Source organism: Ixodes scapularis, unplaced genomic scaffold, assembly GCF_016920785.2.
Source record: "Ixodes scapularis isolate PalLabHiFi unplaced genomic scaffold, ASM1692078v2 ptg001264l_1___fragment_5__unscaffolded, whole genome shotgun sequence".
Lineage (NCBI taxonomy): Eukaryota > Metazoa > Arthropoda > Arachnida > Ixodida > Ixodidae > Ixodes > Ixodes scapularis.
Genome location: NW_024610128.1, coordinates 6,413 through 33,977, shown reverse-complemented (window position 1 = coordinate 33,977; position 27,565 = coordinate 6,413). Strand labels below are relative to the sequence as shown.

The 27,565-nt window shown below is 44.2% G+C and overlaps 1 protein-coding gene across 1 annotated transcript; it reads right to left on the bottom strand.

The window, feature by feature from the left end:
- Window positions 1-155: 155 nt before the first annotated feature.
- On the bottom strand, window positions 156-24,352 carry LOC8023084 (carnitine O-acetyltransferase-like; the record flags this gene model as incomplete). Its single annotated transcript, XM_042288194.1, has 5 exons — window positions 156-419; window positions 4,175-4,303; window positions 7,668-7,866; window positions 22,854-22,976; window positions 24,152-24,352. Coding segments are annotated over 5 exons (856 nt in total), but the record flags the coding sequence as incomplete, so codon positions are not given.
- Between the last annotated feature and the right edge of the window lie 3,213 nt (window positions 24,353-27,565).

Sequence of the window (27,565 nt, the reverse complement as noted above, 5' to 3'; positions counted from 1 at the left end):
CAAGGACACACATGAGCAAAAACTTCTATTCCAAATTATTTATTCTCGTTGCTTTATTTGCGCTTACCGGTGCTTTGTTGACGGTTTTTGTTTTCGTAATTATTTTACATCTTGTGGTAATTATCTTATATCTTGACATGTTTCACGATATTTACCAAATCCCTGGGACCAATAATTAAAAAGTGACAGATGTCAGTCGTTCTGGAGTCCACCTTTTAACGACATATGTCCACGCACTCTCTCAACTCCGTGAGGGCTTTCTCGATGGCGTCCTTGAACTTGGTAGCGTTCTTCTCAGGGAAAGACTTGCTGCAACTCAGGCCGAAAATGAAAGATTCGGGTCGGATGTTGTACGTTACCATGTAGCTACCAGGAAAACTGGGATTTTCGAAAGTGCAGCCGTCGCATTGAAGATTCATCTGAGTGAAAGTAGGGACAACAGTCAGTCTTTTCGGGTAACAAGCACGCAATGGTCTACAAAGGCAATACCCGAAAGTATAATCGGAAAAGCTTTCAAGGTAAGTCAGCTGGCCAACTTCGGCACACTGGCACATTATCATGTACGTCCCATTGCCTGAGTTACGGGAGGTGAAGCTACTTAGGTAGACTTACCTCAATGATTGACGCGCTAGTCGTTGGCCAGCTTCCAGATTTGCTTAGCCAATATGCGTAAGCATATCTGAGAGCTGAGTAAAGCTTAGCGCACGGATTACTGAGGCATGTCTACGTAAGCTTTGGCTGCTCCTCCTCTTCCTTCCCCATAAACAATGCGGCATTACGTCCAATGACGTAATATCGGCCGTTGGCTTACATCACACACTTTTCCGAATACTCTTCCCAGACTAGCAACAATGCACTCGTGGTGCGGGTGAGCAATGTTACGAAATGGGGGTCACTTCTTGCCTCGAACAATGGACCTTTTTCCAGTAAGGAGTGCCTCATGACGGTTTCGCCGCCTACTACAAATGGAGGGCAGCCGGACTCGCCTTCTCCCGTAGGAGCAGATTAGTGTGGCAACAGAACAGTGCCCCCCGAGGATGGCGAAAGGGCGCTCAAGGTCAAGGGAAAGGGTTTGCGCGTGCGCAGACGTTTACTGGAAAAAGGTCCATTAAAGACGAGCTCTGCCGACTTAGAAGAACGTTCAAGCTGAACGCGTTTCTCCCTTTTTGAAAGAAACTAGTTGACAAGCAGCGCAAAATTTTCAGGGGCTTATTCATAGACAATGCGGCGCCGAACATGACGCAGCATCAAAATTCTCGTTTAAAGCCCTATCACATGAAAGCGTGTTTCACGCGTCTCATTCACGTCAGCGTCTCTCCGCGTCGGGGCGCGTCCCTCATAACCACTTTGAACAACCCAACCCATGCGAGGCGCCGATGCCTCTCTCGGGCGGGTCTCGGCGTCGACGCGGGAAGTGGCTTGAAGCAACCGGAAGCGAGGCCGGGCGCACCCTCTGAACGATCCGAGTCAGTCTTGAGGTAGTATAGATGCAGCAATGTATATGACTGTCTCGGGTTTTACAACTGTTTTCTTTAATGTACAAGGCGACATAATGAAGACTTATTTGTTTTTACCTGCATACGTCTAGGTGTCCCCACATGCTAATTCCTTAATTGATAAGTGTACGAACTCAACTTCAATAACGTAACGATCTTGCATGTGGTAATTCTAAGAGTGGTCTAAGGTGAATTGAGTAGGTTGTTTAACTTATAGAATGTAGTCGCCGAGCTATATCTCCGCCGGTTATGCTTTTTTTTCTTGAGTGATTTTTGGAAAAATACCGAATATATTGTTAGACATCAAATGAGCTCGACATACGTATCAAGTTCAGGATTACCTAATATACCTAATTCTATCAACTGTAAACAGCTAGCCGGAAGTATATTATCTCTGACAAGTTTTATTTAGATTTTTCTTAGATATTGGATATCAGTTTCAGGTATAATTTCGCACGTTCGTCCGAAATTTATTTTAAAGTCTAGTTCTTTCACTGGAGTAATACGCAAACTAGTTCATTAGGAAAGAAAAGCTCGCGAACTGAGGTAATTTTACGTGCGTATGCGCTTCTATGCTCAATGTCCTACAGAGGCTTAACATTTTGTGCCGTCCGAGCTTGTATCTTCATTACTCAGCGTTGGATGCGTAGTCAGAATAATATGAAATGCCCGGAGTAAACAAAAATCGCGTAGATATCGCAGTGCAGTTATCATTTGACGAAAGCACGCTGCAGATAGTGTGCTCATAAAGCAAGGGTCAAACTACTGAAACATCGCGTCTGCAAGGACTGTCCAATTACTAATCCTTGTATTACGACGGTGATGTCACATTAATTCCACAAACACTTCTGCAGATGCGTTCCAAGCGTGCACATGAATGAAGCAAACAAATATTGAACATGCTTCAGCAGGGCCCGTGGATCATTTTGTCATCATGCCAACAGAGAACATCCTCCCTACTTTAGTTTAGTGGGAAAATTGACATCACGTGACCTTTACCCAAATTCTATATCCCCACAAAATTAAGTAGGACATTGACGTCACCTAACCTATTCGTTAAATCAATCTTTCCGCTGGTTTTAGCGGATAAATTTATCATGGCACTTTTCTCACTAAGTTTAGTGAGGAAACTGGCGTCAGGGGACTTAAAGAGACACTGACAGGGTATTTATGTTCGCCATGGTTTTTATTTGTGCATTACATATGAGAGCGCAACTACCCAAAAAACAATTCGCGTCTCGAAACTGCTTCTTATTCCGCACGAAAACCACCGATCGTGAACTGGCCGGTTTGAGTCGCGCTCACTCTCTCCTCGGTGGTCACGTGCCGTGTTTTATCGTTTAGACACAACCACCAAATATAATGAAAGTCTTAGGTCTTCCAAGGCGCACACACAATATTAAAACTAGAAAAGAAATAAGATACCCATTTTTTGCGGCTTTTAGAAAGCTGCAAATATGTTGATTGGGGGAAAAAGAGTATCAGAGCCACGTGACTTCCGACGCCTCCTTTTTCCTCTATATTCCTTCTTCCTCCCCAGTCCAGCATTAGTTTCGGTTTCACAAGTTTCGAGCAGTTGCGTTTTTCTTAACTTTATTGAAAATATATGTGACGCTGTAGCAAAATATTCATTGGGTAGTCTTCTAACGCCCAAATAAATCGCCTGGTAAAAAAAAGTGTGTGTGTGTGGGGGGGGGGGGGGTGTCAGTGTTTTTTTTAAGCACCATTTGTTTCCCCTCTACGCTGAGCTGGAGAGGTGATGTCATGTGAGCTTTACGCCAATTCAGTTTTCCGGCCAAATTTAGCAGAAAAATCGACATCATATTGCATCTGCACAAATTTAGTTATCTCGCTAGATTCAATGGCTAAACGACCGCCTAATATCGTCTAAACAAAAATTAAACGATCGCTTCTTACGTACTGCATTCCGGACATTTTCAAGGTCTATCTGTTAAACTGTGCGAAGGCTTAAAAAAGAAAAAAAGAAAAAAAAAACTGAAGCAAGCGGTGCGCGTCGCAGTATTTTTCACAGTCCTATTGATCAAGTCAAGATATTATTTTAGGATGTGCCAAACTACCAATGTTACAAATATTACTTACATATTGCATATTAATTTTTGCACAAACCCTTTATTATCAATTCAGTAAAGTATGTTGAAAAGCATCCTATAGTGCCGCTTTCAACTTTCCATAAATGTAGTTTCGCATTTTTAAGGAAGTTTAAAAATCTTGCGGGAGATTTGACAAAAAGCAATATCATGTAATTACCCGTTAGCGAACTGTAATTTTAGCTTGGTTAACGACGTGCGGTTTTCGTTTCAAATCTTGTGGCTTTTTAAAGCTCAAGGTGTTTACACAGAAAGGCTACCTTTATGAAAACGACATGATTGCACGTTGCTAAACAAGGCACACACAATTTGTAGTCAAGGGTGCGCGCATAAATTATGATTAAAAATTTAGCTAATTAATCTTTCTTAATTAGACAGTTTCGCTCATCGCAAAGGATATCGTTGGTTCAACACGCAGCAGTTCTTTTTTTTTTAAGTCTTAGCACAAGTTAGTTAAAACACCCTATAGATCTTCTAAAAAAAGTTCACTGTCAATTGTTTTATTCTTTTATGACATGCGTAACATACGAAAACGTGACAAAAATGCATTTTGCAATACTCCTATCGTACCTGGCTGGCTATCAGATCCGCATGCCCAAAAACGCGGTGCTTGAAGAAAGGATGAATCGGGATCCCATCATCAAGGGCAATGCTTAACAACCCATACATCATCCGGTACACCGCGAGGCCGTTCGCTGCCTGTGAGGAAAAAATAACCCAAAATAAATTTTTGAATAATGCAATAAATGTGTTGTAATCCCTATATTTTAAATGGTATTCACAAATCGTTAACCACGCGAAATGTTTTCTTACTCCTCACGTACATGTCTACAATGCGCTCCTTTCAAACGTGGCAGCAATGTCATTAGTATTATAAAATTATGGAGAGATAGGAATATCAAAGACATGTTAAACTAGGGCAATCTGTGGGAAAACCGTCGCCTTAAGTGGAGCGTGACGGACACACCAGTGTGGGTCTCACCGGAAGGCAGGGAGAAAAGCGTTTGCTTAAAGATATCGCTAAAAGACCAGAAGTCACGAGACTCAAGATCAGGTAGATTTAAAGCAACACGCCATCAGGTTACTACGAGGCTACAATGCGAAGGTCACACGCTGAGGAAGTCAACTTTTTTTTTTAACTTAACCGGCAAGGCACGCAGATTCCCAACCTTCCTGCCGTCGTCAAGCAGGGTCAAGATGTCAAACTTCGACCATTGTGTCATGTTCTACAAACGACAGGAGTCTATGGATAATCTAAAATGCCTTGTCCAGAATTTATAATGTTTCTTCCGTAGCATTGGCCTTGGCAGGCAAATATGATTTTTGTAGTCGCGAAAGACGGGAAGAGAGCAGTTGGTTGCCAGTTGCGGAATGTCTTTTCTTTTTGTATTTTCTTAGGAAGTTTAGTCTCTAATAGGTAGCATACAGATGTCGCTCTTGTTCGTTGGGAAAGTACGTATCTTAGGAAGCTCTCGCCATCCTTTTAATTACATTTTCTGCACATCGGATATCTGACCCCCTCGTGCGACAACGTGTAATAACTTCGGATCTCAAGCTTTAGCATCACATAATGTCGATAGAACTGTCCAAAAATGCGTCAACTGGTGCTCTTAAGAAAAACAAAACTTGCCTGCGTCTGATCACAAGCGAAAAGTTTCATTTGATGACCTCTTGTGAGAACGAGCTGCCACGACCCGATTGAGTTTTTAACCAAGACTACGACTTTTCCAAAATTAGAGAGACAAAATTACGTCAGCCTTGAACTAAAATTTGTTATCATTGATTGAACAGCGAAACCGGCGATCCGACTGTCTTTGAGTCACTTCTAAAGTATAAGCTATTCACCATGTCCAACACGTTAGTCGCGTGTGCCAGTGGAGTGACTTTTTACTATAACACACTTACACGTGCATGTGCCTGTTGTGGTGAGAACTGGAAGATCTCAGTTTCAAACAAAATTGTGAAGGAATTACTGTCCAGAGGAATTGTAAAGTAATGTCAAAGTAACTTCACTACGTTTTAGATATAAGTATAATGTAATGATATTACGTCTAGTCTGGTTTAAGTTGCAATGCAATTGAATTATTTTTCAAAGTATTTCTGCCATATCCGTCCCTTTCGGACGGAGCGGTGAAAGGCATGTGTTGACCGAAACGTGACACACCCGTGAACCACTGGCGACATCACGTGCTGTGCACATTCCCAACCGTCCGTCTTTGGAATTTATTTGACAGGAATGACTTCGTTCCTTGAACGCTGTAAAAAAACACGCCTTTCCCACACTGTCGTGGCCAGGCGCAGGTAACTGGGAATTGGAAGCCGCCCAGACCTATACTCTGTTTCACCTTATGTTGTACTGCAGCAAAAGCTAGAAGCGCAAGCTCATAGCGTCGGCAGCTGACCTCAGTGCTCGAGAGCTTGTGCCGCTGAGATCTGCCCCAGAGCAAGGAGCTCGCGCTTCTAACCTTTCCTGCGGTACAACACAAGGTGAAACAGAGTATAGATGCGATCGCAGTCCCGCTGTTTCCGCCAAGGCGGCGACTCTGAGAAGAAAATATACCTGAACGGAGTAGGTTAAAACCCCTTGATACAATTCAGGCTCCACGTTTTTAGAAGTCCTCTCGATCGCGTTCCGGGTGAGCAAGAAATTTGAAACAAATCAGTGCTTTATAGAGAATATGATGGCTTGTTCAAAAACGCCTCGATCCAAGAAGTACGTTTCAATAGGGAGACAAAAAAAAAAACAAAGAGTAGCAATGCACCAGTTTCTAGCAAAAAAGCTGTTGAACTACCTCAACCATCCGCGCAAAGTGAAGATGCTTAATCAAGCGTCCACTTTCTTTCTTTGGTTCTCTGTATATTTCTTTTTGCGCTCTTTCTCGTGAGAAGCCAGGAGCTCGCTATTTCCAAGTCAGTGGATCTGGGAATGTACTAAGTAGCGCCATTGCCTTCCCACCTGATAGCCGGACACAAACAAATACCAACACGCAGACGACAAAACCTCTCAAGGTAATTGGCTCATCGCTGTTGGTTTCCATGGTGATCGCCATTTTTCACCCTTTCAAAGCTTCCAAGCATCGAAAGGGTCATTAAAACTAGTCGCATCAAGATCACTATGGAGCATAAACGTACTGAAAGCGTTTCTCGGTCAATATAAGTGTCTTTGGTTGTGTGAATGCTATAAACTTATCAATCCTGCTTCTTTCCCAGATCTCAAACAATTATTTTACTCTTCTTGCGTGCTTGAAGACAGCAAAATTGTTTTTTCAATGACCCCAAGCTGTGACGCCGCATGTGATGCCCTCCGTGGTCGTACCGCCATCACACGCAACGTCAGTGCTTGGAGGCATTAAGAAATAATTGTACTATTTTGAAACACGCAAGAAGAGCAAGATAATTGTAACAAATCTGGAGAGGTATGCATGAGTGATAAGTTTATTGCATGCAAAGTGCCAAAGACGCTCATACTGACCGAGGAACGCTTTCAATACGATGATTCTCTATAGCGATTATAGTGCGACTAGTTTTAACGACCTTTTCGAAGATTGCAAGCTTTGGAAGAGTCCACAATGGCGATCATCATGGCAACCGACAGTGATGAGCCAACAATCTTGAGAGGTTTGGTCGTCTGTATGTTGGTGTTTGTTTGTGTCCGGCTAGCAGGTCGGAAGGCAATGGCACTAATGATTATACAATTAAATACAAAGGCGCAAGCGAGCTGAACAAGAAAGACGAAAATGATACCTGCAGAAGTGAAACTATGGGGACAAAGGACAAACACAAATATCCAAACACAAATAAGTGACTGGAGCGCGACCGAAAAAATACGCTTAGTCTTGGAATTGAACCAGGGACCTCTTTTTGTATTGTTTTATATAATGCTATACCCCCTGAGTCAACCAGGGTTTTTCAAAAGTGATCCTTAGTAAAGCTCTACAAACACTGCGGGTGTGAGGTCGTGTTAGATAACGATATTCTTGAAGAACCTACAGCATAATAGTTACGCGTTTTTCAGCCACTGAACATTTTTCATCAACCTTAATAGGAGCGCTTACACACTTACGGAAACGGCGTCTTGTTTGCATCTTTCCACGGCTTTCCTTAAGCTCTGTTCTTTCTCTGCTTTGCTTGATAAGGGGCTGTCGAAGACCCTGCAGAACGATAGGCTGTCTTCCGAGGAGGGGTAATATACCGTAGCTCGTCCGTGAAGGAATTGGCGAGTCGAAGCCGTTCCGTACACGATGACCGGGGTGCCAATAGTCCTGGTAAAACAAATGGACTACTTACACCTTTATGTCCAAAACGATGATTCGTTCACCGCTCAACAAGCAGATAAGTCAGCAGTGTATCACTCAGTTAAAAAAGTTAGGATAAAATTTATACCGACATCACTTTGTAAGACTTTATGCGTAGGAGCATTACTCAGAAAGACCTTCTTTTTTGTCCTCCGGTTAACACGCAGCCCTCATGTGAGGAGAGAGCTTCTGGTAAACCTCAGAACGGCGTGCCGACGTTTCAGTGGGAGACCTAGCTTTTTCAGGGCCCTCATGTAATACATTCGAACAAACGTATTTAGTAGAATATACTTGAACTTAACTTAGTCGACTCTGTGAAGCGAACAAAGCTACTTTTGTAAGTATTCAATTTTTTTTTTATTTAAAAACACTGAATGCAGGGATGGATTTAATACTTATACAATTCTAAAATTCTTTAATTTTCCAATGCAATGGAAGAGGAGAAGTGGGACAGTCATGAACCATAACAAACATATTAAAAAACAGCGACTACTTAACCATTTGTGGGCCAACGAGATCGATAGAAATCACTTTCAAATCGGTTCCCATATATGAATGGAGCGCAGCACATAGAGGAGCGCAGCACATAGAATGAGGCTCAATGCGTTTGAATCGCTGGCCTTTATACTGCAGCCCAAATCCCCTGCTCTTACTAACAGTGACCGAAACGGTCAACGTGAGCACAACTTGCATAAATGGTTGTCAGTGTACTTCCTGGCGTGTGCTAACACTGTTTTGTCGAACTTGCTATTGGCACTGTCCGAGGACGTAAAGCAGGATCCCGGCCCTCTGCCACAGGCCCAGGCAGAATTGCAATAGGCCGCCAGATTATTCGCACGATTTTTTTACGGAACTTTTTGACGCACTTGTTTTTTCTTTCCAAAAAGTTTCCGAGAGCTAGTATGACACTTCTTGGTGATTTTAATTATCCACATATTGACTGGCTTTCTTTGTCGTCACGATGTGCTACGTCACATGGATTCATTGACACATGTTTAACGTTCAACTTAGTTCAAATGCTAAATAAGCCAACCAGGATTCTAGGTTCCTCTGGCAGCACCCTTGATCTATGCTTATCGTCTCATCCAGGCAACATCAACAGCATCCCATACCTCCTGGGGCTGAGTGATCACTTAATTATACATCTTTCACTGGAACTTCCCACATCCCGAAAATTCGCATACCATACATACATCATGGGTTATAACAAAGCAAACTATCGGGCAATAAACGAGGGCTTAGAATCGTTTTACTGTTCGTTTATGTCCATCTTTGACCAGTATTCAATTACTCGTCAGAGATCAATCATCAAGTTCGGGGTGGCTACCCAATGACTGGAAAGTAGGAGAAATAATGCCCATTCAAAAAACGGTGGTTCGGAACAAAATAATTAATTATCGCCCCATATTAATCACCCGTGTTCCTTACAAGCTTCTTGAGCAGATTATATATTCAAACATTATTAACTACTTGGAATCAAATTACTTGCTGTGTTACAACCATTATGGGTTCCGCAAAACGTTTTCCTGTGAAACCCAGCTGTTACGCTTTACGCAGGACCTTTTTTCTAACTAAATAACAAACTCAGTGATGTGATTGCTGCGCCAATCGCGCCAAACTACGCCGAGGGTCTAACCCTGATACATCCTGCTACATTTTGTCAAAATATGGGTAATCTGCGCCAAGCCTGCGCCAAAGTACCAACTTCGGTCGCCTTTCGAAACCGAAACTGAACTGACTATATATGTATACCGTAACTGAGCATGCGTGAGCTAGTTGGCGCTAGCGGCCGCCCAACACAAAATATCTGCACGCTGAAGTTGCAGAGTGCACTTGTTTGTCTCGAGTACAGCTGTTGGAGAAAGCTCTCCAAGAACTCTTTGATCCTGGCTTGCGATGTCTTGCATCGATGCGCTCAGTTTCTTTTTTCTGTGCGTTTAGCTTGTACCTTGCCCTGTTGGCCTGGCAGGCACATGCCGCTGGACTGTTTTTTGGCGTATGCTCGACAGTTATGTTTTGTATACAATTATCGGAACCGGTTGGCGACGGAGCGAAGTGGCATGGTTTCAGTTTTGATCGAACATGCCGTCTCCACTCGCGCGACGAGGCGCGTGCAACTGCAAGTAGTCGAAGTTAGCCTCACGTGCTTGCGAACATAATAGCACGAATGAGGAACCAGCCGGGACGCATGCAATCCATTGCTTTGCGTTTGCTTGCTTTTGAGGAAAATTTGGCATTTCTGGAACCAGTAAAACGGTGGCAAGCGTTTTTTCGGAATTTCTCGGCAAAGCCTACAGCACTGTACACTTGTGGGACGTCTCAATGTCTCTTTGGAGACATTGGAAAAGGGCACCATTACTTGCCAAAGGCAAAGCGGGGCTTGCAGCAGCCTTACAGAAAGTTTCGACAAGCAAAAAGAAAAGCACCCGCTAGTCGTAATGCACCTTTTTCTTGTGTACAATTTCGCATTGCACTGCAGTAGTTACGTGTTTCATCAGTGGGAGACAGCTTCAATTTATTATATTACATAACTAGTCAACCTAATGCTGTGATGTTCACTACGAAGCTGGCCACTTCCATATAATTATTAAATGTGCAGTTTGGTTCTGATTTATCTATACCAGGTACATATGTATGTATTATTTAACTGAAGCATTGCAAGATGTGTCATGTCATTGGCACTTCAGTTACATGTTTAACGACATCCAACTGAAATGTAAAATTATGGTCTCATGACCATAATTATTTTATTGCTGCGAGCAAAATGCCTTCATTTGTCCAGAACCTAAAACGAATATTTCTATTTCATTCGCTCCAAAAGCCACTTTTTCTGCTCCGAAACATTGTTTTGCCTGCTCCAAATACCACGTTTACTGCCCCAAAACACTGTTTTGGCTGGTCCGAAAGGTGCTCCGAAACGACTTAGGCCAATCACATCACCGCAAACTCCAAACTCACGCCATATTCATCGATTTCTCAAAAGCATGTAGAGGGGACCTCATCAACGCCTTATTAAAAAGCTACCTTCCCTTGGACGTTCCCCAAACATAATAGACGGGATCAGAGAGTTCCTCAAAAATCGCACGCATTATACAGTCATGAATAACAAAATGCCATGCAGGTCCTCTGTCACCTCAGGGGTCCCTCAGGGAACCGTGCTAGGCCACTATTATTCTTAACACACATCAATGACTTAACAAATCTTCTATCATCCCCCGTGCCTCTCTTCGCGGAGGACTGCGTCATTCACAGAGCCATCAAAACACCAAATGACCATAGAATACTTCAGAACGGCCTCAATATAATTGAACAGTAATGTTAAAATTTGCGGATGAGAATAAACATAGAAAAGTGCAAGTAACTCACATTCACTCGTCGAACCACCTCGTCTAATTTTTCTTACCAACGAGGTATCAATAACATTGGCCACTGCACATCATATAAGTACCTAGGTCTTAACCTCACCAGTGATTTCGCATGGAACAACCACGTTAACGAAGTTGTCCTAAAAGCTAGCCCAACACCTGGATACTTAAAACGTAACCTCAGGCTCTGTTCGCCCGAAATCAAAGGGCCAGCCTACACAAACCTGGTTCGTTCCTAAATGGAATATGCATCATCGATTTGGTCACCATATTAAAATTATCTCTCTAGCGAACTAGAAAAAATTTAAAACAAACCACTAACGTACAATCACTCCGACTACTACTCCTATACCCGTATCACTTCAGTTTGTAATCGCGCTGATCTCCAAACGCTTTTTTTTTTCGTCGAAGGCTCTCCCAACTCGCTCTTCTTCATAAAATATATTATGACAATCCACAGATAAAAATGGACCTTCTCTGTGCTCAGATCGAATTTCCGCGAGAGGTGCAAATGTGTGCAAAATCCAATTCATCCGGACTGCATCCTTGTTTTTCGTAAATTTCATGCTTCCTCTTGCCATTTATGATTGGAATTAATTACCCAACGACATTGTAATAGAAATTAACACATATATATTTTGTGAACTGTCTGTGTCTTCTTCGATCAAATGAATGAGTTATATGTTTGCATAGTGATTTGTTAACTTGTTATCACCATTTTAACTATTGCACTATGTTATTTTGCTGTTGTTTTTTGTGATTTTTACATTTGTCACTAAAAAAGAGTGTCTTCTTACTTACCCTCCCTTGTGTAATACCCGGACACGGGTCCTCAATGTAAATAAATGAAATGAAATGAAATAAAACATCTGCAAACCTCTGCCTTTTATCCCAACTGAGCATTGCTGGGGACCGAATATGAGAGTTTAAAAGGACCGTGCCATGGATATAGGGCAGGAATATTGGCACATCGATAGTTTAGTCCAATGTTCAGTACGAAAAACTTTACATTGCAAGGTAAAAAAAAAATTTTTTCGTCTAATGCTCGTAAAAATATTAAGCGCTGCGAAAACTTAGTCATCTGCGTTAAGTCCTTATTTTGAACCCTTTTTGTTCACGTTCGCCCATTAAAAAGCACGACGAAAGTACCGAAGTGCACACCTGGCCTCTGTACCCTTCCGTATTTGTACGTAGTCTGTCCTGTCCATCTGCTATGGTCAACGTCAGCATGGCAACGAAGCGACATTTTTAGAGGATTCTTGCACAAGACCATGATACAACGCTACTTTATGTTCGACATTCGTCGCTGTTCTGCTATCATTTGTGTGCTTTCGGGCTGTGTTCGCGATGTAACGTATCTGGTCACTTGAGGTTTAAAATGGTCAGTGGCGCCGTGATAATTGTTCCAGTCGGAAATATCGACGAATGTCGCCCACTGTTACTCCGAAAATTATAAAAGGGAGCAACGAGGGGAGAAGGTGACCGTCTATTCTGAAAACCAGGTCAGCTTTTCATGCGGGAAGGATCCACTTCGAAGAAAGTGCCAATGGCATCCTCTTCTGAGTCAGCAAGGCGCGCCTAGCTGGGCTTTGCTTGTGGGCGAAGTCGAAGAAATCGGAGGCAGGTTTTTGCGGGTCCATGTCACGTTTTGCGCCTTCTGAACTCGTGATGCGTGCTAACAGCCTAAAGGAAAATCTTGAAAGTGCCATAATAGCTACGCTTCGTCTTTGTATCGTAGATTAAACTGAATTTTTGTATTATAAAACAGGATTTGCAAGCGCCAGTCGAAAAAAAATTACGCGTGATCGACGAGAAACTGCCGACCGCGTCTTGATGTGCCTGAGCAGGGTCGCTCCCGAACAGAATCCTCAACCGCTTCGTAAATGCAGCTCAACCGCCAGTGTGAATGCGCCATAAGAGCTGCGTTCTAAAAGTTGGAGACCCGGCTAAAGTGCGGACAAGTTTCACCATAATATACCGCAAAATTTCCACCTATAAGTAGGCACATAATTTTTTCTTTTTCTTTTATCACTGCAAAATATTAGCAGATGACGCATTTTTTGTCGTTCGATGCACTCTTGCGTGGTGTTTAATTGCCAAGAAACGGCACTGGACGTTCGCCTTCAAGTGCCGTCCACGGTCGTGAAACACAAATCACGCTTATTATGACCTGTATTCCATCGGCTGCTCGACACCATGTTCTTTTATCACAGGCGAGAGAGGCAAACAGCAGGGCTCTGCGGCACTATTGCTACCGCAATAAGACTCCGAATGCCTCCAACATGACGCCAAGGCACTGATGGTAGACGACAATCTTGGTATCGATTTCGACGCTAACCGGAAGTGACGGCAGGTGCAAGAAGCCTATCGGCGCACTCCAGTGAAGTCAACGCCGCGTAGCGGCAACGCCGAAAGCTCAACAGAGGAGGTCGTTTCGACTCTGTTGTCTGCAACCGCCGCTTGGTTCTCGTTGGCAGCACAGAAACAAACATCGTTTGCAGTAATGTGTTTTAGGATTCCCTCATGATCATTCCTGCACAGTGATTAGAAGGTTACTACCGTCAATAAATCGCTTTGCTTAATACCAATTTTACGCTGCAGTGCTACAAATTTATTTTGGTCCGCGTGCTGAACGAAGAAAACGACCTTCTTTCGTCCGCCATTTTGCCTGACCAGCGCTCCCCCTATAGTTCACTTTAGTCGCGAGTAGGCGAAAAGATGTATTAGTGGCACCTTCTAATTGTTCCTATCTGTCACGTTAGAGTTAGAGTTATCGATTACCCGCGGCACTTTGGATGGTGTTTAAAAAGCACGGTGGAATCTTGTAGACACCGTGTCTCTAGATGTTGTTACAAATAGCCTACGAACATGCATTTTTTTTTAATTTTATCTGAAGGGAGTGATCTCGTCGGGCTGTAAAACTGTGCAGCTGAACAATTATAACTTTTTGCGTACTGAGCGATGTTAGAAGAACGGCGGTCATACACCAGAGAAAACGTGAATTTGAAACTCGGTGATTTGATTTGCAGAAAGGTACGTAGCATATTGGTAGTAGATATATCATAAGAAGATTAAACATGTTAGTTGCACTACATTTGCTCCACTCACATTCCGAACGCACTTAAAGCTGATATACCTAGGCTAAAAGTACGGTTAAACAATAATTGCAACAGAACACCCCTGGCCGTACAGCTACTCTTTCCGGTCATCATTATTTCTAAAGCTTCGTGTTTTTACTAAATACTAATAAATCTGAAAAGTTAAGGCCCGGGTCGCTTTTATCGAAAACGGAAAAAACAGAAAAAAAAAAGCGATTGGGAGCTGTCCGTGATTCGGAGAACCCCAAGCTTCTGGTAATTACTACCTATGATACTATCTTATGATAACCCATAAAGTACAGCGCAAACTGAACCGTTTTGAACGCTGCTTCGTCTTCGGAACCTCACCCCTTAGCACGTTTCCTTCTCTTATAGTTAACGGTACTTATGCGGGCCACGGCACAAGAGCATGTTATCTAATGATTGGGAAATACCATGCTCGCGTTTAATTTTCTTGAACATACTCCCCGATAAACATCTATTGCAAGTTTGACGTAAACATTTACACCAAACAACAACAAATACGCTTCTAAAAAAAGGCAAAAATTTTTGTTGTCGCTACGCTGATTCTTGAAGAAATGCCTTAGCATTTGGCTGAAGGGTACCAACAGACTCAGCGAAGGATGACAATTCCAACTTCGCAAAGGTCCGCATACTGTTCTCTTCGGAGAACCTTACTGTTATCCTGAGCGTCGGCAGCTTCGGATTCAGTCATAACAGCTTCCCTTAATCTCCGCCTACGGTCCGCACACTGTTGTGTTTGAAAGGACAACTTTTCTCCCCGGGTGTCGGCGTTTTTCCGCAAGCGGAGTTGTCACTGTGCCTGGGGTCATGAATTCGCGTACGTTGTGCCACCACCGAGGCCGCTCGATACCCTCCTCTCCCACTCCCTCGGTGCGTCACTGGAAGTGTGCCAGAAGACTCGTTCCTCCTTGTAAGTGCGAAATTGGACGTGACCACAGAACGAAAGCAGCAAACGAGCACGGCAGGCATCATGCAACGCGCCGCGGCTTCACAAAACCAGTCCAGTTCACACCAGTCCAATTCAGTTCACACCAGTCCAGTCCAAACCATTCCACACAAAACCACGATCATCCAAACGATCATCAAACAATGTTATCGCACTTAAAATAAACCAAAGAAACACGCCCCATTTCTAAGGACGAAAATGAAAGACGTTTACAATCCCCTGTAATGCTAAATTAGAGCGCAACTCTCGAGGAGGATGATGGAAAGGAACGGAAAGGAGGGTATGCCCCTCCTTCTTATCTGTATTCTCCGCTCCTGCTCCTCTCCCACTTAAGAGAAATGTTCGCAAAATTTCCTGCTAAAGTTAGCGGAAAAAAATCCCCGGTAAATTTTGTGGGAACGTTTTTTTCCCTAAACTTAGCGGGGAATTGTTTTCCGCTGACTTTAGCGAGAAATGTTTCCGCTAAAATTGGCCGGAATGTTTTCCGCTGAATTTAGATAAAACTTTTAGAGCGCCGCAGCTCTCAGACGCCCGTTCCCGGCTTGAGCGGTGTCGGCGTCGCCGTCGGCGTAATTCCCGCGGTGCATTATGGGAAACGTCCTATCATGCACCGCGTTGAATTATGGGACGCTTCCCATAATGCGCCGCGCGAGAGGGAGGAGGGGGAGGATGGGGAGGCAAAGGGGGAGGAGGAGCAAGGAGGATGGGTGGAGGAAAGAGGAGGATGGAGGGTGGGGAGTAGAGGAAATGAGGAAGAGAAAGGATACGGAGGAGGGAGGGGAAGGAGAAAGAGGGAGGAGAAAGAGAGAGGGGGAGAAGGAGGGTGGAAGAAGGAGGAGAAGAGGAGGAGGAGGCGAGGAGCCCCCTACTGAAAAAAAACACATTTGGCCCTATATGAACGTAAACGGGTTCATACCGTTAACAGTTTAGCCATACCGGCCACCAGTTTGTCAAAGGGGTCCCCCGTATGAGCCATAACGGTCACCTATTTGGACAAACAGGCGACCATGTTTCACAGATGGATGACCGGTGACCGGCAAGCTGTACCGGTTTAATCAAACGGCTCTGCTGAGCCCGTTTAATGATGAACGTACAAAGCGGGGGCATGGACACGCCAGTTTCAGCAATGGCAGCCTGTTTCGGGAAAGCGGAGAGCGCGGGTTCATCAATTTACAATCCTCCACGCAATGTAATTACATTTATATTTTGATTGCGCTGATGTTCGCTTATACTTAACAACAATAAACTTCTTTTTTCTTTTTCTGACGTAAACATGCGACGTTGCGGAGCCAATATTTTGATACAATTTTAAAACTGTGGCGTTCTTTGTTGCCCCAATTTACTTATTCAGCTCGAATCTTTCTCGCAGGGAACGCGACCGCGTGAAAGAATATACTTCTTGACTCCGTTTCGCCTCAATTCAAGACACAGCGAAGGTAATGCGCGAACACGTGGCTGCACGAACATCAAGCATTGCGAGAGCAGGTCAGCTGTTGCAGCAGCAAAATTACGAGCTCGCGCTGGGTGCTTTTTTCGCTCGGGCGCAAGACGAGCTTCAGGCCGGCGGGCGCCATTTCCAGCGTTCAAACGTGCTGAAAAAATTCCCCTGCTTTCCGAGGCTGCAAACGTGGCGTAGTCAACTTTCTGTGGCGGTTCGAAGAGAGGAGGAAAGCGGGTGTACAGCGGTACCAAATACTTTACTGGGGGAAATACATTCCACTCCTCCCAAATACAATAGCCTCGGCGCGGACAGGTTTTCTGGGCTTGGCGAGAGCCATCCATCGTCGGGGAGGTCTCGGCTATCGATGATATTGATGCTCTACATACCAAATTCATTGTTGTGGAAATGCGCGAGACACGCGCCGCGCGCCACTTCTTGTCGAAACTCTCGCTCAGTGGTGCGCTAAATAATTTGCTGCGCTGTGCCGCCATGATCTTCCCAAGGGTCGCACGTTCCACGTGCCTCGTGCATCGACGCACCTTGCGCTACTTTTGAAACATGAAGGGGCTTTAGGTGGAATCGGAGACGACACCGCCGCGGCCGCCGCGAACATCCACGTGCACAGAGACTTCTTGGAGTTTGTGTTCAAATGTTTTCGTGGCGGACATAGCCGGACGTATGGATACGATAGACAGGTGAAAAACAACTTATTTACGGGTTTTCTTGGTCATGTAGGACGCAAGGGAAGTGCTGCAGTCGATTTTTTTTTAATCCTTGTGATAGAATGGAATCTTGTTCTTCGTCAATATCTGCGTGCTGTTGCGTCGACATTTTTAAATATGCGTGGTAATATTCTAGTTCTATTCGAAAGTGAATAACAAGTTTTTGATTATTGAAAGTGCGTTGTTCGCGCTTACCTGTATATTTATACTAATGTTACTTTATTGCCTTTACCGATTTTATACTAGAATCTTAAAACAGTATTACTGTATGCAAAATAAGTTGTATTTTGTTCTAAGGCAGCTCAAGCCCATAGGGAGAAGTAAATTAGTTGACTAAATACTAATTTTAGTACCCCTGCCACACTAAAAAGTTAGTATATTTTCATTAAATGATATGAAATTTAACCAGTTCACGGTCTTGAGTGAATATACAGTCGTCGCAAGCTAATTTGTCCAATGTCACTCGATCGAAATTACATTAATTTTGCCATGTGGCCATGGTAAAATGCAAGAATTCAGTGACTGCACGCGATAACAGCCCCTTACATGATCGTAAATGACACCTGTCTAGCCGTATCCGCGTTAACTACGTCAACCTGATTTTTAACAGTGATCTGTTTTGCTGTCTACAATCACTGCGTGTCTCGCCATTTTGCCGAAGGTTTCGATTTAAAACAATCACATTTTTCTATAGACGTCTTACACTCAAACCTCGTGCCGTTTCGTACCGATTATTTAGCGGTGTAATGTTTTTCCCGTGTAATAAAATGTTTTCTAGACCAGTTGCTATGTGCAGCATTTATTCTAGCTCATACGACGGACGTCTTATTAGCTAAAAGGAATGTTGCGCTGCGACGTCACGAGAAGAGCGCTACGGTTTTTGTTTCTAGGAGGTGGTTAGTGTGCTGTTGGGCTGATGTTTGTATGTGCCGTGTGTGTGTATGCGCTTAATGTATATTTTGAGCTGATGCTTGTGGTATGCATAATGTATCTACATGTGTGTATAATAAAGGTGCCAAAAAAGCCCGAAGCGTAATGGTGGTGTGAGCAAATAAAATATTTTTGGAGCACATAAATAGGGCGGTATCTGTAGTCCGTAGCAACTCGAGAAGGTAGGGCGAGGGTAAGACGGGCCGGGGAGGAGGAAGCAGACGGAACGCTAAAGAGGCTAGGAGGTTTGCCCCTCTCTTCTTTGCAGCATTCCGTCTGCTTCCTCCTTTCCTGCCCGTCTTGTCCTCGCCCTACCATCCAAGTACTCTCTAGATATACGTGCTATCTCTGGTGGGTGCTCGGACGACACTTCCAGTACAAGATTGAAATTCTCGACCCCCGGCGGATACTCAGCCGACGCTCTAGTACTCTATAGATATACGCCCGATATCCAGCCGGCGCTCAGACGACACGCCAGCTTGATTGACATACGCGATGCCCGGTGGGTACTCAGCCGACGCTCCAAGTACTCTATGGATATACTGGCGATATCCGGCGGGTACTCCGACAACTCGATTGACCTTGGGTTAACACGCGACGTCTCGCATGCACTCAGCCGACGCTGCTAGTACTCTATAGATATTTTCGGCGCCGGGTGGGTACTCAGCCTGACGGTGGCGGTATTCCTGTGATATTGTGCTGGTACTGCCCCGCTTTTAAAAATATATTGTCTAGACATCGTGTGGATGAAAAGAACCGTATATTCCGAGTATTTGCCAACCATATTGTGTAGATACTCGCCTAATATTCTTGTGCCGCTTGGGTTACAACCTCAATAATAATAATAATAAACGACCTACCTCGACAGCGTACGATTTGTTTCTTATGCTGGCCTGCACTACGCCGGTAATGCACTTCAGGTCGTCGTCGTAACTGATCTGCATGACGTGGTTTTATTTTACGGAATTTTCGCCCCTCTGAACTGAGCTGGGTTCTTCACAGAAAAATAACGCACATTGCGGAGGCCTCTACGGCCATGGCGATGCACTTGCTTGTGTTGCTCGTTTACCGAAGCAATTCAATGAAGACGCCCGCTGCAACAAAGGCCAGCAAACCTATTGTGTCGTCTGCTACCAAAGCAAAGCGGAGTGGAATACTTCAGAAATGGCTTCCATCGTTGCAATACGACGCTGAGATGACAAGAACATCTCCATAATTAGATATTAAGAAGTTAGGTTGCTTACAAAAAATTATTTACTTACTTGTAAGCGAAAATCTAGCCTCCTGTCGAGTCTCCATGCATTAGTTCATAGCAACGTCCCTAGCAACGGTTTGTTTGGACCCAGACGCCATGTTGTGACGTCATGACTTACGGGGTCAATGGGCAGAGTGGAATGTATTCCCCCTAGTAAAATATTTGGCGCTACAGCGGTTGGTGCACCACCTCACCTAGTATTGACTGCAAAAAAAAAAAAAACTAACCGCGAGTTTTTTTGCTTTGTTTTTTTATAGAGGGTGGGGCGTTTCCCGGGTACTGCGCCTTGACCTGGCCCCCTCCCTCCCCTCTGGTCAGCTCTGTCACATGATCCCCGCAGCAGCGCGCGAGCTACACGCTGATAAGCATCGGGTTTCGGAAGGGCGCGCCTGACAGCCGCTTTTTTCTTTGTCTGCTTGTTTTCAGTAGCAGTTCGAACTTCACTCGTCGTACCTGCTTCAATATGTCGTCTAACCCTGCGGTCTTATTAGGATGTCTCTTGACAACGTATTAGATGTGCATCAAAGCTATCAGTGTTCGAAAAGTCCTACGCGTATATCGGCAACAAGCGATTCTTCAAAGAAGTCAGGAATTCTACCGGTTTGGTTGGGTTCGGCAAATGACAGCTTGTGGCCGCATCGTGTTGAAACTTCAACGAGCCTTCCTTCTCGTTTTAGTGTTTCTGTGGTCCCCATGCTTTGACCGTGTCGACAAATATTTTGGATTACATCTTTCAAGACAGCTTTTATTATGGTAAGTGCACTGGAACCTACTTGTTGGCTACGAGTGACCGTTCTTCAACGCGTACTTTTCCAGATTATCCATAGAAGTGTGCAGCGTCTAATCTTGCGGCAGCCGGGCGAATAATTTCCCCCAAAGTCTGCCATATAGTCTGAAATTACCCCGGCTGTGTTAAAGCTTAGAGTGCTTCTTCACATTTCACAGATCGCTTGCACGTTTGTACTTGTCTACGAAATAAGTTGTAATTAAATTCTAGGCGAATTGAAAACGATCTTTTGTTTCTGTTTTCCTGCCCATTCGCAAGCACCTGCGCGAGCACAATCATTTCCACGTGTTTCCTACATGTTAGAAATGGGTCTATGAGTTTCGGGACGTCTCAAATAAGTCTAAGAGAACCAACCTTCCAGACGATACCCATTTAGGGCTAGCGAATAATTTGCCTATCCGAATGGCGCGTTCAAAAGTGTGGCCACGTGCCTGGTTGAACGGGCACCTATATCAAAACTGGTACCGTTTCAAACGGGTACCCGTATCCCATAATCACGCTTGATCCAAACGGATTAACAGGTTTGCCATCCATTTGATTCAAACGGGTCGACCAGTTTCCCACCCGTTTCAATTTCAAATGTTTTTTTTAATAGGAACGGGAGGAGATTAGGAGGGGGGAGAGGGTATAGATGAGGAGGAGGGGCATACCGTCCCCTCCGTCCTCTCCCCCCTCCTCGTCTTCAAGAGCTGCTTTCTAATTCGGCATTACAGGGAGTTGTAAACGTCTTTCATTTTCTCCGCTCTATTTAGCGGGGAAACTTCTTAGCGAAAAGAGTAGAGGGGATTTTTTTTGTGCTACATTAAGCGGGGAAACTTTTTCTCTAAATTTTGCGGGGTAAATTTTTCCGCTGAATTTAGCAGGGACCCATCATGCAACGTGCCGTGACGTGACGAGTGACCCTCATGACGTCACACGTGACGTCAGTCACGTGTGACGTCATTAATTTGGAAACTCCCATAATTAAACTCGCGGTTACACCGACGCCGCTCAAGCCGTAAACGGATGCCTAAGAGCTGCGCTCTAATAAATCCCGTAAACACGGAACTCTTAGTCAAATTTCTGAGGCAGGGGGAGCCGATCGATGTGGATGGCCAACGATGGTCCAAGCCGTCCAAAATCGAGCGGCACGTTTTATAACATCGAGTTATTCGTATAACATAAGTGTTTCTACTCTAAAGGATCAGTGTTCTCTCCCTCTACTCGAAAACCGCCGTAAAATTGCTCTTCTGTGCCTCATCCATAAGCTCTACTATCACATTAATAATACACATTTTCTTGAGCCTCCTAACAGATCTTCCCATCGAACCACTAATAGCAAAAGTTTCAAGCACCTAACCGGTAAAACTAATGCGTTTATTAACTCCGCTGTCCCGCGAGGCATCCGCGATTGGAACGACCTTCCCAACACCATAGTCGACATTAGTGACACCGGCCTGTTCCGTGAGGCGATTTCTACATTGTTTTCATAGTTGGCTACCTTATTTTTATATTTTATTATATGTTTCTTATTTTGTTTTATTCTTTTAATATTATTTTTTTTTGTCGAGTGCTTACATAGACGATATGTTGGTGATTTTTGACCTCATTTGTTTCTGTGCGGATTTTCCCTGCTATTTTTATAGCGTGTACAAATGCATAATTGATGTGTTTTTTTGTTTGTTTTTTTCGCTTCGTGCGGTGTTCTGTATTTTTGATTTTATATTCCTTGCCCCCCTTTATGTAATGCTCATTGGACCTTTAAGGGTTGAATAAATAAACATTTGTGGTTCCGCTGGTTATGTTGCGAGGTGGTAAATTTTTAGTGACGAGTGTTGCCACGTTTATTACAACAACAAAAAACAATGTATATAAAAACACACCTTCGACCAAAAGAAAAAAACGCAACACGTTTCGGGCCTCGTTCCAGAGCCGAATCTTCTAAGCTCTCGGGATCTGCTCAATTAGTAGACACGCGAGTGATCTCCCTTTCCTCTCTAGACAGCACAGGCCCGCGTCTCAAGGTTGAAAGAAGTTGTTGCGCCAACACCATCGTTGTCGTGTTTGTCTGTTCGCCCCCGCCCATTACTGCGCACTCGGACGGCCTACGTGCAAAGACGTACGCAAACAGAAAACGGCCGTGTTTGAGCACAGATTCTGCGTGGGGGGCTCTACTCCCATTTCTCGTCCGGTGCTTGCCGTAAAAACTGCAAGCTGCATTACACATGAAAAACATAAGCCATCCGAAGGCGAGCGAACACGAGTGGCGTCGAAGAAAATACCCCCTCGGCAGACACTTCTCCTTCCCTGACAGGCAAATAAACTACAAAACTACACAAGATAACCCACTAACTTAAAACCTCATTTCAAGCAAAGCGCGTTCCGCGCTCCAGCAATATTTTCTTACCTGAAGGCCGCCAGTTGCATGGCCATGTGCACGTAGCCGTCCGGACTCATGTTGGACGACTGAATGAACTTTTTTCCATAGTTAGAAAATTGATAGATGAGCCTCTCAGTGTCGCCGGTATATCTGTAGTGTTAAGTAACACGATTAAAAATTATAGCATCCTAAATCTGTCACCGCATTTCAATTGCCCTATCGTTTTCTCTTTCCGAGAGACCCTTTCTGCGAACTGATGCTGAAACACAATTTTGCTCTCGTGCATTCAAACATAAAGAAGGTCAAATAAGGCCCAAGGGACGTAGAAAATTTAAATACATCTTCACATAAAGCAAATTTTATTCCCTTGGTACCTCACCGTATAACTACCAACTTCTTTCGGACTGCCGTATGCTCGTGACGAATCTGGCTGGAAAAAATAATTTTCCTCAAAATGTTGCGGCCGAAAGATCAAAGTTCCACAGGTAGAACTCCCGTCATATTGTTCGAAGTTATACTACAGAACGTTTGGCGTTTTTTTAAACTGTAAAACAAACTGGAAAGATCGGCGCCCGCATATATAAAGCTCAAACTTTCACCAAATGTGCACCTGGCTGGGTGATTTAATCTTGCCAAAAGTTAAGGCATATATTTTTTTTAGAAGGTAAGGTAACCAATTTGCCAAAGTGAACCAAAGACGTGTTGTTAGACAAATTAATTAGAGATAGATAGGACCTTAGATGAACGTAACTTATGGCGCCACTTCCCGATAGCCACAGGTAGCAGAAAACAAAGTGCGTCGTCTGCTCGCTGCGCCTATGAAGAAAAGGCGACACAAGCTATATTAATTTGCCTGCCAAATCACAAGATATATTAATTTATTTCTGCTAAAAAAATAACTACGCCTTTAAACTTCATAAGGTAAAATCCACTTCATAAATAGTTATTTGGTGAAACTTTAGTTCTCCATGTGCAGGCGCCGATTTTTTCAGTTTGTTTAACAGCGTAAAAAAACGGCACCACACTACGGTGCCGTTTTTGATGGATGATGTTCAGTGATATTGTACGGATGATGTTCAGTGATATTGACTTACGAAAGTTCGTGTTAATTCCCCAATGTTTTGTTGAGATGAGCGATAGCAATGACTAACTCTCTAACTGCCAAAGAAAAATCAAAATGCTGAAAGGGCAACTGTGGCTATAATAGCGTGGCAGTCCCAGCGTGTGTTCCTAGTGGTCTCCGGCAGGTCAAAAACGGCAGCATCCATGAATAGGATGCATTCAGCATCCTGACCTTTGGTTGACTTTGCAGCTTCTCTACTGACCTTGCTTGGGATGATTTTGCCTTCTCTATATCGTCTAAGGTATCGGTTCCAAGAACGAATTCCAGCTTTTGGGGAGCAGCTTCCCCGTTGTCTTCAGATGCTTCAAAGCTTCCTGATTTCTTCCTGCAGTATCCACAACTTTTGTTAACGAAAGACGTGTAGCAAATATGCACATAGTGATGACTGCATACGTGTTTATTTCTAAAAATGTATAAAAATGACTGAATGCTGAAGCTTTTCAGCTTTCTTTGGAAGAAGAGACTTTGTTCGTTTATAATATTCTACTATATATTTGTCGATCCAAATGCCTTAAGCAAGCCTTACGTTTTCACAAATTCGTAAAGAGACGAACAATTCCGTAAATAAAAAGAGCTATATTATCCTTAAACGTCGTCTGATAGTTTCATGTTTCGCCATGCTAAAAACAAAACATTAAATGCTGCCAGGACCAATCGCCTTGACTTCCCCTTCCTGCCTTTGTTTTCTCAGTAAAAACATAACAGTCCGTAGTCGTGCTTCCTAGATTTCATAAAAATGTTGGCCGTCCAGCTATACGCAACAACATGAATGTCAAGCCCCTTAAGCGGACAATAGTTAAAGATTGTTGGTTGAAAGGGTAAATATAAGAGACGAGCGGCGGTCCAAGAGACTAAAAGCAGTTAGTTACTTTACTAAGCAACTGGAGAATAGACACCACTCTGTTCATGTGCATTAGACATTGAACGCGAGCCACCAGAAACTCCCCTAGCGGTGTGTACGGCCAAGGTATGAGAACGCAAGCACCTCGCGCTGTCGCACCGAGACACCGGGTTCGCGAATACAGCCAAGACGGCTGTGTTGGTTGGTACTCAGGTACTCGAGTCTTCACTGGTACGCGGCTAACAATGTAGCGCAGTCACTGTGCGAAACTGTTACTGTGAACAGGATATCGGCGGATTTTGTGAGTGTTCCTCATGATCACTTCCCCGCTAGCTGCTAGGTGTGATTGCAGTATTTTTATTCGAAGTGGCAAAGTGCACTAATTATTCGCCATTGAAAAGGTGTCGTGCTGTGTACACAGCACTGGAATTATATATGTCAGTGTCTCCTTTTTTTCCATCGGCGCCACCCTCTTTGTTTATGTTAACGCCATGGCACACTAGAGGGGCTGCGCATTTCGCAAGGCTCAGTTTTTAATGCGAAAGCAATAACTGTCCCATGGAGAGAATTCGCCGTTGTCTGTAACCACCTGTAACAGACAAGCGGCACCTACAAGCGGAATTCGCATTGGCTGCGAAGCATCATATCAGATGGTTCGCCACGGAAGCCGGCCGGGCGCTCAACGTCAAAGCGGACGCGCCTCAGAAATATAACACAAAGAAAAGCACAGCAACGCAGATGCATCGTCACGGAAGCCACGGAGCCGGCGGGTGCGCCGTGCCTGCGCAGTGGGGGAGTGTGGTGTCACCGCCAGCGACGTGTGAAAAAGAAAAACGTGACGAGCTGCTTGTAGGAATGCTTTCGCATTCCTACATGTAAACAGTCTTAATTGTTTCTGCCGAGTGGTTTTGGAAACCTTCGCGCATATCATGGTGTAAGAACGTCAAAAATTCATACTCATGACACTCCAAACACAACACTGATGCCAAGAGTGTTGTAGAAAGCAAAAAATCTTGTTTTATGCGCAGCCCCTCTTTTCAGAAGAGCCTGCGTGTGATGATATTTCTCTTTTTTTTCGCTGGGTGCTCGGATTTTGTACACTGGTCTATAGCGTCGAATCCTCCCCAAGCGGCGGCGAAAGGCGGTGCCGAGAAACAAACGAGCATCGCTGCGTCGTAGCGGTGAGGTGCAGACAACGCACGGACACACCGAATTCGCCAAGACAGCAGGGACGGCTGTGTACGCAGTTTCGGGTGGTTTCCATGACGATAGATGGTGGCAGTAACCCCAACCAATAGACCGATCTCACCAGCTAGTTTGAGTACGCCACCACTGCCGACATGCATCGTGGGAGCTGTAGTCTTTCTGCACGCGCAACAACCTTGCTGGAGGTCTGGGCGAGCAGAGCACGAGGTGGCATTAACTATCTCGTGAACTGGCGTCTGCCTCCTAGGAACTACAGTTATGGCGGCGTCACAGATGCGTGGAACGCTTGGTGGGATCGGTCTATTCAAAGTGGAAAACCCCGACGCCGCGCGTGTCCAGCCGCTCGAGCTGTGCAAAAGCAGGGGGGGCTAAGACCATGGGATTTTCGTGGGACTAAATGTATACGCTCGCTAGGAACGTTTTTGGTCATGTGATTACACTATAAGGCGGAGGTGGCAGTTTCGAAAGAGAATTCTAAGCCGAAAGGTGAGCAATTCCACTCTCTCAAGGTGATTGGCCACTGAAGCTGCAGAGCACAACCGCAAATGTTTCATCATGAGACACACAAAAGCACTTCACCAAATGTTTATATACAGTGTATATATACCATCTTGAAGCAATAGGGATGATTGCTTTTTGATCACTATGACATACACTAATGGGTTCCATTACAACTTTGGTGAGATTTTTTTTACTAAATTTAAGTTTATATATATATATAGTGCTTTCCTTATATAAAATCTCCTGCTTTTATATATGTAATGCAGTTACGTCACCCGACTCGAGTGAGAAAATACCCATTGTTCTCTGATGTATCCTTCTTATCACGCGTTTTGATGTCGTTCCCTAGCAAAAGGCATATCGAGGTGACGGGGCGTATATAAATTTCCATAAAATGAACCCTTGTACATGCAATTTAGTTTTTTCACACGGTTCCCGAGAATGCATAGAACCCTAGTCATATAAAGTTTCGCTGTAATTGAGGCAGTATCCTGGGTTTCATCATTTTGCCGGCTTTGATATTAGTTTCAGTTGCGGCCACCGGTCACGCGATAAATGTAGCCCTTGAGCCCATTAAATGTTCACTACTTTTATTTCTTTTCATAAAAAGTCAAAGCGCAGTCGAAAGATAGAAGACACACAAGCACAAACCTACGAAACAAAAATGCAATGTCACGGCGCCTGACCTGCGTTTGGTTGGTTCAGCCGGTCACACTGTGCACGTCGAAAAACGACGGGCGCTAGGACGTAGCGTTTTGACGCCCTTATTAGAGAGTTTTAGGGAACCGGAACAAATTACGATCGATAAACAAAAACGATCGATACCTTGGATCGGGCGTGTGGACCGATCGTGTGCCCTGAAACGGCTTTGGGGGAACCGTATTTGCAGACGATAGCAGACGATCGGTACACGTCGCGCCCCCTGGCAACGGAAACCTGCATCTGCCTCATCGAGAAAAGACAAATTTGCGTGTGTTTGCACAAATCGCAGAAACTCAAGTAAATAAAGATCGCACCCTAAATATATAGAGAACCAAAAATATAGTATACCTACTTATAATTCGTCTC